A 20,071-nucleotide genomic window follows, 5' to 3' on the forward strand; every position below is an offset into this window, starting at 1 on the left:
AGTGCAGACTTGTCGATGCTTTCCCCTGAAATGGCTATTTTCGTTCGGACTAATGGGAAGGAGACCCAAAAGCCTCAGACTTTGATCCCTTCTGCGGATCGCCATTTGACCTGAGAAGCCTCCCCCTCTCCCCGCACTTCAGATGAAAATTCATTCCCCGAAATGCTGGGGAGAGCAGTTTGACGAAAAGGTCCTAATCGGGACATTGACTGGTGACCCATTGACTGGGTTTCTGGCTCGAGCAGCCGAACAGAATTGAAAAAACGTAAAGGTGAAAAATGTGAATAAACTTTACTCCGTCAACAACCCCCCCTCTGGCTGATCCCAATCCCAGCTGAGCCTCGTCTTGCTTTGCTTCTTCGGAAGGCGAAGTCAGCGCCGGCTCCATCTGTACATTCAAAAGAGGTGGATCGGTCCCAGGGCTTTGGGACCTCCGCTCTTTTCCCTTCTGACTTTTCCCAAGTTTTCCCCCCCCCCTAAATGTTCTGCCCTTCTCAAAGGACGGGGTTGGGTGAAGTCGGTACGCTTTGCGCGATCAATGAGTTCCCTAATCTGCTTCTGCTTGAGTCGACGTCCAGGATTTGATGAGACATCCCCCCCCACCCCAGTTCAAAAGTGGCTAATAATACCGGGCTCGAGAGACCAAGGAATCCACGCCGTTTTTCCCATAGGACGGGGAGGGGAGAGGAGGGGAGGGGGGCTTTTCCCATGGTGATGCAGAGCAGGAGGGTATCTTCAATCAGCCCCCAAGAGAGAAACTGACGTCTCTTCCGGCGAAGGAGAACAGCTGCTGGTCTCTTATCGCTCCCGCCCCTTCCCAATTCCGACTCCCTCGTCCTTCTCAGCTGCCCTGGATCGGAGCAAGTGAACTCATTTTGCGTCAAAGAAACCCTTAGGAGCAGAAAGGGGGGTGGGGGGCTGCCGCTCTACATCTCTGCTTCCTTTCCAGTTTCGCAAAGACCTGTTGTGTGTTCCCGGGACACTCTGGATCTGTGGCGTTTCAATCTAAGGGGGATATTGGGCTTCCAAGTGGTTGGAGGGCTTCGTTCATACATTCACTACGTAGTTCTTGCAAACCCGTACAGGACACGAGCTGCTGTTGTATTTAACCACAGGTGGGAAATGGGGTTGCGAGCGAAGGGCTTGCCGGTGGCCCACCTAAATATTCACTTCAGGGGTGACCCTGGAACTTAGAGCTCCCAGAATGACATTTGGTGTCTAACGCAAGCTAATGGCAACTCGCTGTCCCACCATATTCAGCCTAAATATTTGTAGCGCCGTTTCTGCTAGCTAACATAACACCTTTAGCACTCAAGCTATATTTTGGTTTTGTTGAGGTTTGGAGCCTTAAAACTAAAGAGATTCCCGTTTGTTCGGGTCTCCTTTGTCTGCCTTTTATTGTTCCTGGACAAGCAACTTAGTAACTTCGGATTAATTGGACTCCACAGCCTAATTAATTTCAGCGATTCGATCTCGTACGGGAGCTCTTCTGACGATTTCAGTGGCAAAAGCCGTTTCCTTATCTTCTGCCTGTCTGCTTGGTGGGATTTAGGTACTGCAGGCAACAGTTAAGAAGATTGGACTATATATAATAAGCCTTTCTTTCCTAGGACAGAGGGGCTCCCCTGTCCCAAAACGGTCCTCACAGAATGGGAGATAAATCTTACGGACTTCCATCTTCTGTGCGGTGCAGTCTGGAAGTGCAGCCGAGATGAAGTCGGCGGGAAAAGCTTCGTCTCCCGATAACGCTCTTCGTTCCTTCGTGCCTGTTTGTTTGCTGCGATTTGGAAGCAGTTACGGCCCTGAGAGATGTAACCGCTTGGGATCGAGAGCCCCTTTCGACTCGACCGCCAGGCTCCCAAAGCCAAGTTACAGGCAAGGAAAGTGGAGGCAGCACCTCCTTTAAAAACTACCTCCAGCAGCCGGAGAAAGAAACGCGGATGATATGCAGCGCATCAAAGAGTGAAGTTGTTAGAACAACCCAAAAGGCTCCGGGGTGGACGTACCCCGCGTCCGGAACCGAGGAGTTTCCCCTTTTTTTCCCCAAATCACGACTTTTCAGAGTGCTAGAAAAAGTATTTCCAACAAGATCTAAACTTTTCTCTTAAGCAAAAAAAAAAAAAAAAAGGTTGTACTCAATTTCGGAGCGAAAAAGCCGTTCTTGACACGAATGGAGGTGTCAGTGAAGCCTCTTGCTCTTCAAAAGGAAGTTCCGTTCACTTATCACACAAACCCTGGAGAGCGGCCTTTGGACCCGGTGTCCTGGGCTGTTTTTCCGGTCCCATCAGGGTTTTCGGGTCTTTAGGTGATTACCATGGGACATAGCTGAGTTTGCTAGTCTCTCCACACCCCCGCCCCATTTGTCCGAGTTCTGGAGGTTTCTGCGCGTCCCCGGGCTCTCGCCTGGCTCTATCTTCCAGAGATCCATGAAAGCGGCTGCGGGAGCCATCCTCCTGACATCCCGTCGCTCAGGCAGCAGGGCTTCTTCTCGGTTTTCTTCCTTGCCCCTCTGTCAATGGGCTGAGAAAGGCAACAGACCAGGGGTCCCCAAACTTGGCAAGTTTAAGACTTGTGGACTTCAACTCCCAGAATTCTCCAGCCAAGTGGAGAATTGGCTGGAGAATTCTGGGAGTTGAAGTCCACAAGTCTTAAACTTGCCAAGTTTGGAGACCTCTGCAATAGACTTAAACGCGCTTGTCCTATGATTCAGTTTCCCCGGGAATTAATTCTCGGGGCTTTAGGGTGAGTTCCTCCCCTCTTATCTTATCGCGAGCAACCCCAGAATTGGGGGCTTGGTATTTAACGAAATACTAACTGAACATAGACGGAATGCTTTTCCTCATTCCATTTATTATAACCAGCTATGAGAGATAAAATCAGGGAGTAAGAATTTGGGAGATCAATCCGTTGGTCAGCTTGGAGTCCGGGAACATTTTCGACCGCTAAACTCTCTAGATCAACCGCCAAGCTCTGCAGGAAAGGAAAGGAAAGGTCGATCCCCGTAATTAACTGTGGACTTGTGTATTTTTTTCAGGACTTAAGTAGCCAAGGGACAAGAAGCGACCAATGGAAAAACTTTGAGGGAGTCAGCAATGTCTAGTGAGACTGGGAACGCAGCTTGCGATCTTCAATTATCCTGCCAGAACTGAATTTTCACCCACTTGTTGCTCCAAATTGCCTTTGACATTCATTTGCAGATGTCTGTCGGCTTTTTTCTTTCATTTGATCTCCTTCTATCACTTTTACCCCACTTTCTATGTAGAAGGAAGAGGTGAAATTAAAAAGAGGTGGAAAATAAAACTAGGAAAAGCGCACAGGTATCTCTTATTTCTATCGCAATGAAACGATTCCTAGATTATAGCGGGTTAGTGGATGGATAGATTGATAGATGGATAGGGCATTCTCTGCTGAAAGGGTGGACCGGGCTTCGCGCTTTCTCACCTGCAACTCAGGTGTGTGTTTTTTGAACAATGAGAGAAAGAGCGAGGGAGAGGGAAAGAGAGATGAAAAAAAGCGTTCTTTGTCAAGAAAAGCTGAGAGAAGTTTCTAACGAAGCAATAACGAGCCACTGTATTCTCTATTTGTCTTTCAAAAGTCGTTTCCCCACTGTCCGAGGCCCACAAGTAAATCATTTTAGGATGGACTGGCGCCTATGTCTTTAATGTTTGGCTTGATTTTCTGTATGGTTACTTTAAAAACCACTACTGAATTCAGTGGACTTACTTCTGAGTAGTTGTTCTAAGGGTTACTTAAGCTGCAGTCCTAACCTTACCTTTTTGGAAACATTTCTTACTGCTTATCTTTAGATCAATGAATGCATTTAAATAAATAATATACGCATTTGGAAAAAAAAACTCTTTGTTTTTACAGCTTTTTGCAGCTTTCAAGGAATGGTGATGGTGGGGGCAACAGTTTATCTGCAAACAATACTTTAATATCGCTCTTCCTTTTCATTTCAGGGTTGCAACTGAGTTTGAAAGCAGAATGGTTTTAGAAAGCTGGGGCTGGCGAGCAGAAAGGCTACAGCTTGAAATGATAAGATTCCACTTAATGACTCTCCAAATTGTCTTGAGATAGGCAGCCCAAACTGTAAACAAAGGGAAAGTACATTATTTGAAAGGGGGGAAAAAACACCGTGGTTTCACCTTTTTAAAAAAGTGAAGGGGCTAGCCATGTATATTTTTTTAAAAAAAAGATTCATTTTCTAAGTTAATGGGCAGTAAGAAATTCAACGTTTCCACCAGAGCTTCCACCAAAATCTTCAGCAATTCTGAGCTGCTCCCAGGCTTCCTACACTTCGCCCACCCCACCCCAAGTTGGGAGTTCTGAAATCGTGAAAAGCCCTCCAACTAGGGGGTCTCTTGCCGTCTGGGGAACAGGGGGTTACTGCCGTTGTTCTAGCGCCCCCGCTGTCAGTCTGCAACCAGCCCTGGGTGGATCTCGAGGAACCCTTTCCCTTTTCTGTGTTTTGCAGTGTCAATCACGGGCACATATTGCTTTCCCCTCCCTCACCTCCTTCGTTCCCCCCACTCCCCAACTACCATTTAGTAACATCCCAGCTCTGAGAGTCCGCCTCTGAGTGGCTCGCAGCAATCTGTCAACTGAGCCGGGCAGCCACCTCACAACAGATCCGGTTACTTTTGATTGACAGCGTCACCATGGCAAATAATTTGATTAAAACTATTGTCTTCTCCCCCTTGGCAGTCCCCGAGTCAGATAACCGGACCAATCACTGCGCGGCTAATCACTTTTTCATGCCAGTTTAGAACAACATTTGGAAGGAGAGAGAGAGGCAAGGAAGAGCAAAAAGGAAAGGGGAGGGGAGGACGGGCGGGGGGAGGGGAAAGAAGACAAGAATCGGCAACGAAAAGAAAAGAGAAAGGGAAGAGAGGAGAGGAGGAGGAGGAGGAGAAAAAGAAGGAAAGGGGAAGCCGGGATTTAAAGGACTTGATTCCATGTAAGCGATCCTATGGCAGAAAGGAGGGGAAGAGAGAGAGGGAGCGAGGAGCGAGCGAGCGAAAGAGGAACTTGCGAGCCGGGCCAGGGGGTGGGGAGTGGGAAAGTTCCACTCTTGCAAGCGCCCCTTCCCTCGCACAATAGAGGCGCCAAGTTTGACGGTCGGAACTCGGGGACTTACAAACCAACCCGGAGCCCCAGAGGCCGGGCGTCGGCGCGGGCGCTGCGCGGGAGCCTCCCTCGCCCGCGAAGCTTCTCCGGCTCCATGGGCGCCCCGGCCGGGACAGGAGCAGCCGCGCTGACCTAGCCCCAGGGCTTTGCGCTCGCGGAAGGCAGCCGCTCGGGCGCGCCGTGGTTGGCTGCTCTCTCGCGGAGCCCTTGCCTCATTGGCGCCGGGCGTCGCTGGCTCGCGGCCCCCCACCCCCTCCACGACCGCCTCTCCCTCCCCCTCGGCGTTTCTCCCCCCACCCCGCCACCCCAGGCGGTGCCTGCGGGGCGCTGGGTCCGGACGGGTGCCCCCTTTCGGCCAGGGCAGATGCGATAAGAGAGCCGGCGGCGACGGCAGGAGGGCCTTCCCGGGCGCGCCACCATGTCCATGCTGCCCACTTTTGGCTTCACCCAGGAGCAAGTGGCCTGCGTGTGTGAGGTGCTCCAGCAAGGGGGTAACATCGAGAGGCTGGGCCGCTTCCTCTGGTCGCTGCCGGCTTGCGAGCACCTCCACAAGAACGAGAGCGTCCTGAAGGCCAAGGCCGTGGTGGCTTTCCACCGAGGCAACTTCCGCGAGCTCTACAAGATCCTGGAGAGCCACCAGTTCTCGGCGCACAACCACCCCAAGCTGCAGCAGCTCTGGCTCAAGGCGCACTACATCGAGGCCGAGAAGCTGCGGGGGCGACCCCTAGGGGCAGTCGGCAAGTACCGGGTCCGCCGCAAGTTCCCCTTGCCCCGCTCGATCTGGGATGGCGAGGAGACCAGCTACTGCTTCAAGGAGAAGAGCCGGAGCGTCCTGCGGGAATGGTACGCCCACAACCCTTATCCGTCCCCCAGGGAGAAGCGGGAACTGGCCGAGGCCACCGGGCTCACCACCACCCAAGTCAGCAACTGGTTCAAAAACCGGAGGCAGCGGGACCGGGCGGCGGAGGCCAAAGAAAGGTACGAGTAAGTAGAGCCGTTGCTCCCTTCCGCTACTCTGCAAGGGGAAAATGCTCTGCTTCGGGGACGGTCGGGAAGGCTTAGCCCGAAGGGCGCTGCAGTGGCCCGGGGGGAGGGGTAAAGCTCTCTTCCCTTCCGAGCTAACCCTCGGGGGCTCGGGGCTGCGATTAAGAAAGGCACCCGCAACCTGGGAACGCTGCAAAGGAAGGGAACTGCAGGGCTTCTCTCTCCGCGCTGAAACTTTTTCTTTTCTTTCCTTTTTTTAAAAAAAAAAGTTTTGGAAAAGTTCGCTTAGGGAGGGGGATGTCTAAGGGAATCGGTTACCGCAGGGACCAGTTTGTTTTATTCTAGAGCAAAATCGGGCTGGGGCCAAGATAAATAGTTCTGATTCGACTTGGATTTCAAGCCACGTCTTCGGAAAAGTTAGCCTATACTAGATACAGAAGTTAAGTTTTCAATGAACGGGAGTGGAGAATTAGAAAGAACTTTCTTGAAGGGAAGCCAACTGGCATCGTTCCTTTTATCCGTGTCTCTCATTTCCTAGTCTAACATCACAAAAGACAAGAACACAAAAGACAAGAACTGTCAAATTTGCCAGTTGAGGCTATTTTTGCCAGCTCAGAAGTAAAACCCATACAGATCAAAAGTAGCCTTTCGAATTTCATTTTAATTGTAACAGCGGGTTTAGTAAGAGCAATGCCCCCAAATCTATAACTGAGAAATAAATGGATCACCATCATCCAAGATGTCGCAAGCGCTGATTTGTATGGGGGGAAAAAGACTTATTTAGCCAATTGTCAATAAGCACAAAAATAGGTGTTTTAATATCTTTTTATCTGTATCTAAATAGTACTGAATGTCATTTCACTGTCGGTGTATGCATCCTGCTTTTCAAATGAGGCAAAGAGGCCTCCAGCACTGGATGGGATACTGTATTCTTCCCAGGAGGTGCTTGTGAGTTGAATAGTGTCTAGGGTTCACTCCTAAATCTCCAACTGGCTTTTTTTTTCAACTGCCTTGAGTTTTTCTTAGATGTCTGTTTAGTGGGCTGTGAGGTGTATATTTGAATAAGTGGTCTCTAGACTTTGTGGGTTTTTTTGTTTTTTGTTTTAATCTAACTCCATTCTTTAAAAACACACCCGCTTGCACACATTTTCTCGAAAATAAATCCCAGGAGTTTCAGTACCGTTTAAAGCTTGACCCTATAGCTGCTTATCTATCCGGATGCAAGTTCCCTTTCACTTCATGAAGACTAGCTTCCGTGTCAATAGGAAGGTTGGTGGAGCTTCTAGACATTAGATCAAGGGATAGTGCGCCGAGAGCCCCCAAACTTCCATACTATCAACACAAACAAGTTATATTTATTTCTAAGAAACAATGCAGATATTCAAGTTCTATAGGAAAACCGTGTATTTCTTCTCTCTTCCCGCACGCCTTTTTCTCCCCCTATTTCTGTTCCTTTTTGCTGAACTTGCCCTTCTAAAGCAAGGGCCTGGGATCTTCCCACTGACAGGAACCCTGCCTGGACCGATTGCTTTTAAGATTTTAAGTCTGCTACCAGAATCACCGGTGGCTAGGTCCTGGGCCTTCCTTTTGGGTCCTTCGGGAATTTCAGTGTGCGCCTAGATGGTCCCAGACCAAAATTATCTTCTGGGAGATGATTTTGTCCAAAATCATCCCTGGATTCTTGGTTTGATAGATTTGTTTTTTTTTCCTCCAAGATCTAATGTCTGGGACTCTGAGATTCTGGCAGAAAGAGAGAAAGACACCCCAGGCCCCCCAAGACGAAGACAGTAAACCAGAGGCCCTCTCCATAAATATTGCAGAACAAGGAGAGTTTTATGCTGGAAAAAAAAAAGAAAAAAGCAGGGGGATAAAGTCACTTAGCGACCCAACTGGATTAAGGAACTGTTGTGTTAAGGAAGTCTGAATTATTCCAAAACATCCAGCGGGTCAAGCAGAAGAGTTCCCAGACAAGGCGGCTGGCTATTCTGCAGATTTCCAAAGCCTCTTCCATGTGAACCCGCTTGTGTCCTGGATGCCCTTCTTATTGAAAAGCGATGAGAAGGATTTCTCTGACGTTCATTTCGGGCCCGTGTTTCAGAAATAGCTTCTTTCATCTAGGTTAGACTTCTACAGTAAGAGCTGTACCAGAAAGGAAGTAAGTAAGGAAAGTTTCCAGAGTTGTGCCAGATCATTTTGGGAGAGCAGCCTCTACTTCTTTGAATCTTGTAGTTCTTGCAGCTGTTTTCCCAGGGATTGCCTTGAGGACTACTGTTTTGATAAAGTCTCTCTCTCTCTCTCTCCTTCTCTCCCCATTCTCTCTCTCTCCCCACTTTATAGCTGAAATTGATATGAAAGTCTTGTAAAAACTGAATTAGAAAACCAGGTGCAGGCAGGAAGAGAAAACTTTGCATAATACCATCAGACTACATTAACTGCTCCGCAGCCCAAAAAAAGTGCATCTAAATAATAGGAGTTTGGAGGGTTGCCGTTTGATTTTCAGGAGGCCCAGTGCAATTAAGAAAGCCCTTCAAACACGCAGAGAGGGCAAATGTCAGTTCTTCTACAATAACCTACCTGAAAAGAGATGAATTTGACACAAAGTTATCCAGGTCCCTGGCTACTTTCATTGTTGGCACCCTCCTATCCAGTAAATAAAGGCAAAGATACTTTCCTAATGAGGCAAATATTGGTCGAAAATCAAATGCAAAGTACCAGCTCCCACCAACACCTTGGGTTAATAAAAATATATATATTATCTGCTTGGTTTATTAGACCTAATCTCTGTACTGCAATCCACAGTTCGGTAGGGGTAGGGTTTTTCCTGAGAAATCTCGGTAGGGTTTTTCCTGAGAAAGTTGACTGCAGTGCTGGGTTGGACAAATAAGCAAAAGTCGATTACACCAGGGGGGTAGCAATCACTCATCTAAATAAATAGCCCCACATTCCCAGAAAAGAGGCATGGCTTTGGGAAGTGAGACTGGTAGAATAGGGTCCTAACTACCCTAAGAAACCACCATTTAACACCTGCCGATCCTGCACATTTTAGAAAAGAGGGTTGTAAAACTTTAGATGCAGTTGCTGAAATACACCAGCAAACTACCAGGTCGACTTTCACTACTGCTGATGGACTTGGCATCCCAAATGGGTTAGAATGGCAAAACTTTGTGGGCCTCTGCTTCTTGAGAAGACTTTACACACAAGAATACAGACCGAGTCCTTCACTGAGTGGCCAAATATGGAACACCATAGTGCTGGGGGAAGGAATTGCAGGTGGCTATCGAGATTCAGACAAGGAAGGTTTCTGTTTACGAGCAACAAGGCTGGTTCACCTCCAACCTCTGCAGATTTGAACCCAATGTCTCTTCCTGCACGTACCCAGGCAGGGCACCTTCCCACCCTATAAATAACTTGACCAGTTGCGGAACTTTCAGGCCGGGATTCCTATCCACTGAGATCCAGGAGAGCAGAAGCTTCTTCTGGGCAACCATTTCCTAGCCACCTTGGTTTACGTGGGTGTAGCCTTCCGTTGAGAAGGTTATGGAAAACGAAGGCCTGTAAACGTGTCGCGTATTTCTCCCGGATTGTTAATAAACAGACTTGAAATTAGAGATCTTGAAAACTGGAAACACGGGGAGTGGGCTGGGCTAGAGGGGAGGAATGGCATTGCTTTTAGTTCATGGCTCTGGCAATCGATCCAGGGGATCCCCAGGTGTGTGCCGTTGGGTTCCCTTTCCCAAATCTGGAACCTTGAAAGGAGATTGAGCTGGGTAGCGTTTAACACGAGCATAAAGAGCCTCTTGATCCGAAAGCCAATTGTAAAGCACTGGATCGGATTCAAGGCATTAGGATCGAATTCATGCCAAGCATTTCCCTAGATGGACTTGAGCTACTTTTTTTTTTTTTTTTTTTTTGGTAGTGGAAGAGGAGAAGGGCTGCCCAGGCTGACTTGGTTTTTTTGAGACATCATCTTTAATTCCTACAAGCACCAACCGGAAGGCAGTAATGCGGGCGCACAGGTTGGCTAACGAAAAAGCAGAGCAAAATGTCTCCCTCCCCCAGTAGGAGCCAATTCATTGCCGGGTCCTCAAAGCAGGATTAACAAAAGTGATTTCGGGTTTTGAGAAGGTCGCAGGCATCGACCCAGCTGCCCAGCTGCCTTCACTTGACCAGAGGTTCCTTTCGTCTGAGCAAGGACGGCAGAGAAGCGTCCTTACTCAGAACTTACTTGCAGGGTAGTTCATAAGAGTCTTAGCCAATTGCTAAGACTACAGTGATATTGGTCTGACTCTAACTAGTCAGAAGACCACTAGTCAGAAGACCATATCAGAAAAGTGGTCACGAAAAGTGGCACTTAGACCGCAACCCCGACTTTTTTTTAAAAAAAAAAAAGAACTAGGGCATAAACCAGGATGCAAATTTATTTACATTTAATTAAAATGAAAAATAGTTGGTAGGCTTCCTCTCTGGTCTGTAATTTTTCTTACGGTGTACGACCTCCCTCGTTTCTGTTACATAAGAATTAACTTTGGTAACACGACCTTTGAAGGTCAGGAGTGGGGAGGAAGAGATGCACCCGAGGCTTCCTGGGGTCTTCCTGGGATAGAAAATGGGGGTACAGTATTAGAAGGCGCATTTAATGGGAATTTCCCGTTTAATTGGAGAATTTGACTTTTCGACCCTGTTTGAAACACTGCCTGAAACTCCAATGAATTGCACCTGGCCTTTCTAAGCTCATCAGAAAGCTCCCTTTGGTGCATATGATTAACATGAAAGACTCTTGAGGACAGTCTTATAATAAATACAAAACGTAATAATAATACTTATTATTTATGTGTTGTCTGACATTCAGCGACTATTCGCTTAAAGGGAAGCTCTCCTGAAAGTGTTGCCGTTTACTTTTGAGTAAAGATACCAGATCCGCATCCGCATTACCACCACAGCTTTTTCTTTTTAATATAAGTGCAGTCAAATTTAAGGCTGTTTTTGCTGTTGCCATGACGGTCACCCGCTGCTTAATACCGATATCTGGGCAACTGCGCTGACCTGAACTGAGTATCAAATGGGATCGGACTCCCTTTCTTAGCCACCTTATACTGCAAGTGATTTGGATCCAATTAATTTGGTTAATATCAATAAGAAGTCCCGTTTTTAATTCTTTTGTTTTTTAAATGGGATTCTTTGGGTTTAAACAAAAGTATAAAGCGTTACATTCAAATAAACGTAATCTCAGTATCCCCACAGGTCTTTAAAGAGAGATGCAGTGGAATATTTTCAAACTCAGGAGCCCTCTGTGTCTAAGGCAGCGTCTTCATAAGTTGGGAAAAGTTTTTTACTTAGACGGGGCGGTCGGCATACTCAGGAACCGCCATCAGCCACCTTTGAGATCAACCGCCATACAGATGACCTCCAAGGGACTGGATTTTGTCATCTCCTTTTTTGTTGTTCAAAATCAGCCTCAGTCAGCTCAACTAAAGACATTGCCTTCAAAATCTGAAGTACATTTTTTTTTTAAAAGAAAGAAGCTTCTCCCAGAGCGGGTGTATGAGCAGCATCTCATGAATTGGAGCGGGGAGGCTATTTTGAAAAGGTGGTCTTTTCTACCGGATTTTAAGTCGGGCCAGTAGCCTTTCTTGGGAACTGCCCATTATTGGCTGGAACTAATGATTTCCAGCTGAACCAAAAAGTTTCAGTAGCTGTGTGTGTTTATCCCTCTTTTCCTTCCACTTTGTTATGATTTTTTCCCCCTCCGGTTCTAAAGACACCCTGCTTTGCTTTTTCCAGAGGCTTGTGCCACCTGAAATATTAAGTATTTTATGGTGGTGGAAACTCACGAGAATTTGCTTGATTGGAGGTGTAGCAGAGGTAATGAAGCGAATATATCATGCACTTCACAAAACAAGTTTTCGTGTAAAGCTGGAATCCTACAAAACGGGTCAGAAACCTTCTAGAATCTAGACCAGGTTCAGATAAGGCTCTGAGCCCCGACCCAGCGTGTTTTGGGACCCAGATGATCTGATGGGTTGGTGATTCAATGTGTTGGATGAGCCCAGAGAATAGATTCAGTAAACCATGGTTAACTTACAAGGGAGCCACTTGGACGAAGGCAACCTCTTAACTTCAGTCTGCTCGCTTTAAAAGGCATTTATACCCTTTGACCAAAGCGGCCTGGAAGTGGAATTGTTTCTCTACATACAAGATATTTCTTTTTGACATAGCAGCTCGGTTTGGAACCGCTGACGTTCGGATATAAAAACTGGACCTCGCCGGCCCTCTTTGTAAGAATTGCGGAGATAAATCGAAGAAGAAATCCCCCGGTGGCCTTACTGCAAACTTGGAACCCTCCGGAGTAACCGACAAAGAGATGGCGACTTCCCTTCCAGGGTCTAAATCACCTACCAACCGCCCTCCGTCCACCTTTCCCTCCCTCATTTCCTCCTCGCTTTGATTTTGCTCGCTTTGGTGAAAGAAAGAAAGTTGTTTTATTTTGCCGTACTCTTTTCTCCTAGGTCAGCCTCAAACTGACCCAAGATGTCCCGCAAAGAGCTGCAGGCGCAAGTTTTGCGTCAACCCGATTTTGATTCCTCCCCTCCGCGTTTTTTCTTTAAAACTAACAGCTAGATCGCAGCAAATCACACCTCTTCTACATTGCCACCCTCCACTACCAACTTAAAGCCGAAAACGCAGCCGGGAAAAGCAAGCTGGCCTGGGCATTTATTTGCACTTCAGGCCTTTCCCAAGCGCGTGAAAAAGCTACTTCTTCAGGCTCCGTATCGAGAATCGGCGTTCCCCGTTTTTCAGAGGCCGCCGCAAACTTGGAAGAAGTCAAAACGAGCGAAGGGAAACGGATGACGGAAGTCGGCGGGCATTTGTTCTTGGAAGTGAGCATGCGCAAAGGATGCTATGCCGGAACTTAGCGTGGAAGCAACCCTCTCGACCCAAGCGGCGTTAGGGAGTGGTGCAGATCTTAGATTAACCGCGAAAGCTGGTGAGGATCAATGTGGGTCTGCAAGAGAAGGGGGCCTTATGAGGGGCTAATACAAAGCGTTATAATTGTCCCCGGCAATGATGTACTCCGTATATTTGAATAAGGCAAATAAACCCCGCGGCATCTTCCAATCTTCAAGAAGAGATTGGACTGCCATTTGTCAGAAATGGTGTAGGGTCTCCCGCTTGGGGGACGGGGGGGGCTTGGACTAGACTCCCTTCCAACTCTGATTATCTGTTATTCATTACCTAATGTTCCCCGGTAGCGTTAGAGCCTTGCTCCTACAACTTAGGCTCTCAAAGAGATTAATGGATTATATAAATGCCCCCGGGTCTGGGAGTGACTGCCAACCGAATGAAATGTTTAACCATTCTGTTCTAAGTTGGGTGTGAATCGCTTGGTGATTATCATTACTTTGCTGTTGTTGGTGGTTTTTTTTTTTTTTTGCATTCTCAATCCCTTTGGTAGAGTTGTGAATATGATTTACGACTCCCAGAGTAAATATTCTCAGTGGTACAGGGCTGTACACGACTTATGGCCACAAACTGAGCCCAAAATTTCTGTGAGACATTTGTAAAGTGAGTTTTGCTTCATTTTATTACCTTTCTTGCCACAGTTAAGTGAATCACTGTAGTTAAGTTAATAACATGGTTGTCAGGTAAATCGGGTTTCCCCATTGACTTTGCTTATCAGAAGGTTATAGAAGGTGATCACATGACCCCAGGACTACCATCATAAAAATGAGTCATTTGACAAGTACCTGAGTTTTGATCATGTGGCCATGGGGATGCTGCAATGGTTGTAAGTATGGGGGGAAAAGGTCATAAGTCACTTTTTCCAGTGTTGTTGTAACTTTGGTCACTAAATGAATTGTTATAAGTTGAGGACTACCTGTACTTACTTTCAGGTACCTGTCCACAGGTTCTTAGGCCCGTCCTGGCCTAGTTCTGTGTCTTCACTCTTACTGGGGACGTTAGTGAGAATTAGGGCTTGTGAGCTTGTCTGTGATCAGCCCCTATGAAGACAATCTTCCCTCTCAAAAGTACTGCCTTTTTCTGGGCCAAGCCATGCTTACATATCTCCCTGCGGCATTTAATTTCCTGTTTACATCCTGTGGTGGGGATGCTCCTTCCTCTCCAATAATTTGTAATGGCCCACCACAGCCATTTTGTCCTGGGCCACTGGACTGTCTGCCCTCTTCTGGATGGACTTCACATGAATCAGTGAAAAAGAGTAGCTTTATTAACAAATGCACTGGTAGATTGATGAAAGAACGGCCTTTTCTCTATTCGTCAGGTTACTGATGGCCAGGTTACTTTCTTTTTTAAAACCCATGTAAATGGATAACAGTTCTGCCAGTTTTCCCTTGTAGCCCAAGTAGAAGGGAGTGTTTTATTTCCCCCCTCACCCATGAGTATACATGCTGGATTGAGTGTGAGGGAAAGTCAAAGGAGAAGGGCTTGAAGTCTGTAGTGGAAGCCATATATCCTCAGAGACCCTTGCTTGGCACATATGGGGTTGGGGAACAGGGGAATCCACAAACCAGGGTCCATGTAGCCATCACCCAGATAAAGCCCTTGGCTAGCATGGCTGCCAAAGCTGCAGAACAAGATTTAAATCTAGACAGCAATATCTAAAGCTAGCTTAATTTCCCAAGAGTTTCATCATGAGAGGCAAGCAGCTTACGGATGCCATGCCAAACAGACCTTAAGCTCAAGGAAATGCAGAGCCTTGCCTGCTACCTAGATATATGTCTATTAAAAGAAAACATTATTCATCTTTTAAGGAGATTGTTTATTATTTAGGTTTGGTAGGCTAGTTTCAGAATTCTTTAAAAAAAAAAGTGACACCTAACCAAGAGTGACTGGGTTCACACACAGTAATAAAGCATACTGAGGTTTGTTTGGTTTTGGCTTAGTATGTTGAGTGAAATGAACCATGGTTTTTAAACCATGTTATGTGGGTTAGAATTGTATGTGAACTTATTATTTATGACACATTCAACAAAGAAATATTAGAATGAAAAGAAATATTAGAATGATGGTATAAAGTGAAATATAATTCCGCCACCAGCCTAGTTTACATCTAGCACCAATAAATAATGCAATTTGTTTGTTTTGGCTGTGTGAATCTAACGTTTGCGATGTTAAAGTGTAGTTTATATAGTTTAGTTATTGTGTGAACTCAGCAAATGTAGTTTATCCAATAAACTATGGTTAACACAAACAATGGCTTGGCAGAGCATATAAACCCAGCTATGGCATAGTTTAGCTCCTCCAGCCCTCCACTGTAGTTCCCATCATTCACAGCTGATGAAACTTCTACAATTTCCATCATGCTACTGTTTCTGCCTGGCATCTTTTGAATGTTTAGGTCCAATCTCAAAGTTGCTTATGGGAAATTTAACCTAAGTACTTTCCTATTTATCTTATATCCTTTATTATAGCCTACTGTCTTAATTTGGGATAAAGCATTTAAAGATATATGCCCCCACAAAAAGGTGTCAGTGATTTTTACCTGAAGCATATTCTCCATGGCTCCAACAAGAGACATCCATAACAATTTGGGGGGAGTGGGGAGGGCTTATTAAAAAAAAAAACCTCACATATTTAAGTTGAAGCAAATAAAAATGAAGTTATTCTTGTCCATAAATCACTTTGAAAGATTTTTTTTAAAATAGACTATTACAGTGCTATAAGCAGGTGGGGTGGGGGAAAAGGAACCATACCTATAGCTTCAGGTTGACCTGTGTATTATATTCTGTGCCTCTAATATGCTGTCTATGGGCAAATGGTGTCCCCTCACCCACAACATACTATTTCAGCAGCCTGTACTTTTATTAAGGATGGACATGAGGGAGGAATGTGGTGTTGTGTCCTTTTGCAATCTGATGTTTTCTCTCTTCCTTGTTCTTTCTCCTATTCCCCATCCCCTCTTTTAGGGAAAACAATGAAAATTCCAGTTCCAATGGCCACAATCCGCTTTCCTCCTCTCTCAACGGCAATAAGACAGTTTTGGGCAGCTCCGAAGATGAGAAAACACCTTCCGGCACCCCGGATCATTCCTCCTCCAGCCCTACCTTACTTCTCAATTCAAACCCAGGCTTACAGCCTCTCCACAGCTTGGGCCATCCTCAGGGTCCTAGTGCCATTCCAGTTCCCAGCGCGGACCCTCTGCACCATCACAGTTTGCAAGACTCCATCCTCAACTCCATGTCTTCAAATCTGGTCGATCTCGGCTCTTAAAAATATTTGCTGAACCTACCATGCTCTCTGAACCCAGCCTCTCTCCTTCTGGGTTGTCCTCCTCTTCTTCTTTTAGTCCCTCCCGCCCCACCCCCCACTTAATTCCTCTGCTCCACAAACCAAGGATCTGAAACCATGGAAGGATCTATAAAATAGATCCATTATTTCCCTTTGGATCAATTGCCGAGCAGCTGACTGTTACCTTATCTGGAGCATAGCGTAAATTCAGAAACATTGTAAGCTGCCCAGTGACTTAAATCTTAAGAGGATGTGGAGAAACTCACTGCAGAAAAGTGGAGGACGAACATTACTGTAGGATGGAGGGAGGGAGGGGGTGGCGGTTGGTGTAAAAGCTGTTCTTTTGACAGAGTGTACGGGGCGGGGGGGGGACACCCGACCCACAGTTGGATTTCAACTTCTTAACATGCCTCTGTAAATGTGCCTCAACCTGATCTGCAGGGATCAATTCATGAAGCTGCTGAGAACTGAAGAGCTGAAGCCAAAGCTCCATCAATTTCAGCAGGATATTGGGAAGCAATACTTCTCCCCTGTGGTTGCTCCCACCACCAACTGGCACCCCATGGTATCCTCCTCCTAAATCTGGAGGCTTTAGTTACTGGGCAACAGTGATAAATTTTATCTGCCGTGAATTTGTCAAACCTTAAACCCATTTTTATTTTTTCTTGCTTGCGGCAGCAATCACTTGCCCATGTAATTGCAGAAATGCTCTTTCGACTCTTGTCCAAGGCAGACCTGGCTCTTCTGAAGGGAAGCCACGGAGAGGCCACACTATTTTTATCAGACGCAGAGGCTGCCTGAAAAGTTGATGGTTCTGTCAGCCTTATATTGTACTGCAGTTGGAAGTAAGGAAGCCATTGGGACCCTTTTGCAAAAGAATGGGATTATTTGCCTATTTCTGGGATCAGAGTAATAGGGCAACATTTTGTTTTCACCCCAGAGCCGATCTGTTTCCTTTTTGGAGAATTCATCTTGCTCGTGGACAGCAGTCTATGAAATGCCTTTTCTTGTAGGGCAGAATCAAAGGGCCTGATAGAAAAGAAGGAAAAGTATAGCATGGTGCAGTGGTTAGAGTAGAGAACTAAGACAAAGAGAGTGTCGAGTTCAGATCCTCACTCAGGCATGAAGCGCACTGGATAACTTTGGGCCAGTCAAACACACTTAGCCAGGCTACCTCACAAGGTTGTGACGATAACATTGGAGGGGGAGTATCTTATATTCTCCTTTTAAGTGTTTGTGGGGGAGGGGAATGAGATATAAATGAAAGAAATAGAGAAGCCACACCTCTTAACTTATTTGAAGAGAAAAAAAAAGATTTGTGACCATTGTACTATATGCCAATGCTAGCTATTCAAATGCTGTAATAGCCACCAGTTTGTAAAAAGTTCCTGCTTCTAAGCATGACCGCGTCCAGATAATAGTCCCCTCCCTTGTAACCTGATGCTATGCAAAGCACATGAACCTTGATTGAAGGGAAGAGGGAAATGGGCTTCTTTTGCCTTGTATAATTCCCTATCGCTACCCACCCACCCAAACATTTAGGTGGGGAGGAGAAGGCAACACCCACAAATCACTCAAGCCAGATATCTTGCCTCCACCTGATCCAGTAGCTCCAAAGGTGAACCTGGGTGAGCTGCTTGACACTGCAAACATCCGCCTCAGTTCTTTCATCTGCAAAATGGGTACAAGGGTGAGTTCCCCCAGAAGGTTCCTGCTGAGGCACTGGACAGCGTTTTGCACATTTAACTTTGAGAGAGCCTCTTATCACTCGTTATTATTTTTAATACTATTAATTGTGTTTCCCCTTGAAGCCTGTGGGTCCAACCTACGTCAAGGTGCTTCATTATACAGTCTTAGGCGAGCCCTGGATTTCCTCCTAGGTCAAGCCCACGCGGACCCCAGGACATCCCTTCAAACCAAGCAAGGCGAACAGCGAGCTTGATGACAGCCGTCTTTCTCCGGGGCTCTAGAAGAAGCCGCCGCCGCCGCCGCCCTCAACCCCCAAATGCAAAGACGGTTCCCTAGCCTGCTAGGCTCCCTCCAATTTTGTGTATTGTTTCTATCCTGTGAAAACCGCCTTTGAAAGATATTTCTGCTTCTATTTTATAATAAAAGCGAGACATCCAAACTAGCGATGCAAGAAATGGGAAGAGCTTCTGCGTTCTGGGTTCAGGTTTTGTCAGTGCTTTTAAAACAAGCCAATAACCGGGAGCCAATCGCGTCGGGTAGCACAGCCGGGCAGCGCTCTGGGGAAAAATGGTCGCAAGAAGCGGCGAAACACAACAGCCAGAAGCTGTGCGCAGGGTGTGGCAAAATCGCCCGCGTTTCCGCACCTCAGAATAACTCAGCTTCGATCCTACTAACCATCCTGACTTTTTTTTTTTTGGGGGGGGACCCTTCCCTGCCCGCTCCTCTGACAGCGGCAGAAACCTTCAGTGGCAGGGCCATCTTTCCCAGAATTTTTCAAGGAAAATGAAAGTTTCCTGAGGAAACGGACCCGCATCGTTTAGGAAACGGAAGTTTCCCCAAACGAGGCGGGAAGATGGCTTGGCTCTTTTTCCTAGGTTACCTCAGGTCGCTGCATAGCCATTTTGTGCTAGGCTCTTTACAATTTGAAACTCTCCTCAACCTATTGGTCCCCAGATCTGCTTCCTTCCAAATTGCAAAGCAGAGACTTTGGTTATTTCTCTCGCCTCTCCTCCCTTCTGTGCTCACCACGGTTTTTTGTTTGGCAAATCCCAGTTTTAATGCTCAGGATCCTAGTCCTCTTTGAGCAGGAGTGGAGGTGAACTTTATTTCTTTCCCTCCCCAATAAAACCCTATTTTCTTACAATTTCTCTTGAAATTCCTGAAAGACAGAGAAAATGGTGGTGAATAGCATTGGAAGGGTGGGGGGGAAGAGAAAATAGATCTAAAGGTGTAAATTCCAACGTTGGAAAAAAGTGAGAAATATTTGAAGAAAAAAGTGGTCCAGGACAGAAAGGAGGTGTGGAGAGAAGAAAAGAGAAAGAATCAGGGTCCAGAGAACTGGCCAATTTAGGTAGTGAAAAATTCTAGTGGTTGTTCCTGCTAAGTTGGATACTGGAATCCAGAGACCAGCTGAACCAAATGAGAGTTAAATGAATAGTAGCTTCTTCAAGATCCAGTGATTTCATGGAACCATCTGATGTTTTCTTGACAACAATACAAAAGTAATTCATAGCTTCTTCCAGGACATTTTCTCCACTTCAGTTCCCTTCCCCACATCCCAGATCACAGACCCAGGATTTCCTGATGATTTCGATCCAAGTAGCAAGCCAGTTTGGCATAGTAGTTAAAGTGCTGGCCTAAAAACCCGGAGGTTGTTGGTTCTATTCCCAACGTTAGGCATGAAAAACCAGCTGGGTGACTTTGGTCCAGTTACTCTCTCTTAGCCCAACCCCCTCACAGGATTGTTGTTGTGTGGAAAAACAGGAGTGGAAGGAGTATTGTGTATGTTTGCTGCCTTGAGTTACTTATAAAGTAATAAGGGCAGGATAAAAATCTAATAAATAAATGAATACTAATCAAGTGTGACCTCTCTCAGCTTTTCCATACCAGCAAAAATATACCAAAATTATTAGTGCAAGCCATATTTACAATCCTGGAGAGGTTTACATAGATTCCATTAAGTTCAGTAGGGTTGCCAATACAAATATGAAATTCCCATTTGATCAGTTGCTCATTTATTGAG

General features: G+C 46.3%; 1 protein-coding gene across 3 annotated transcripts; it reads left to right on the forward strand.

The window, feature by feature from the left end:
* Window positions 1-4,837: 4,837 nt before the first annotated feature.
* SIX2 (SIX homeobox 2) lies at window positions 4,838-19,192 on the forward strand. 3 transcript variants are annotated; one of them, XM_026695852.2, is made up of 2 exons: window positions 4,838-6,105; window positions 16,038-19,192. In XM_026695852.2, exons 1-2 carry the CDS (start codon window positions 5,546-5,548, stop codon window positions 16,339-16,341), a joined length of 864 nt encoding a protein of 287 aa, XP_026551637.1. In that variant the 5' UTR covers window positions 4,838-5,545; the 3' UTR covers window positions 16,342-19,192. The 3 variants fall into 3 exon arrangements, 2 of the variants coding, with proteins under 2 accessions (XP_026551637.1, XP_087788452.1); XM_087932326.1 differs by having other exon boundaries at window positions 5,214-6,111; XR_003373642.2 differs by lacking the exon at window positions 4,838-6,105 and adding an exon at window positions 12,842-13,096 and having other exon boundaries at window positions 16,038-16,171.
* The last annotated feature ends 879 nt before the right edge of the window (window positions 19,193-20,071 follow it).

The sequence above is a fragment of the Pseudonaja textilis genome, chromosome 1 (genome assembly GCF_049901715.1).
Source record: "Pseudonaja textilis isolate UNSWEBS1 chromosome 1, rPseTex1.2, whole genome shotgun sequence".
NCBI lineage: Eukaryota > Metazoa > Chordata > Lepidosauria > Squamata > Elapidae > Pseudonaja > Pseudonaja textilis.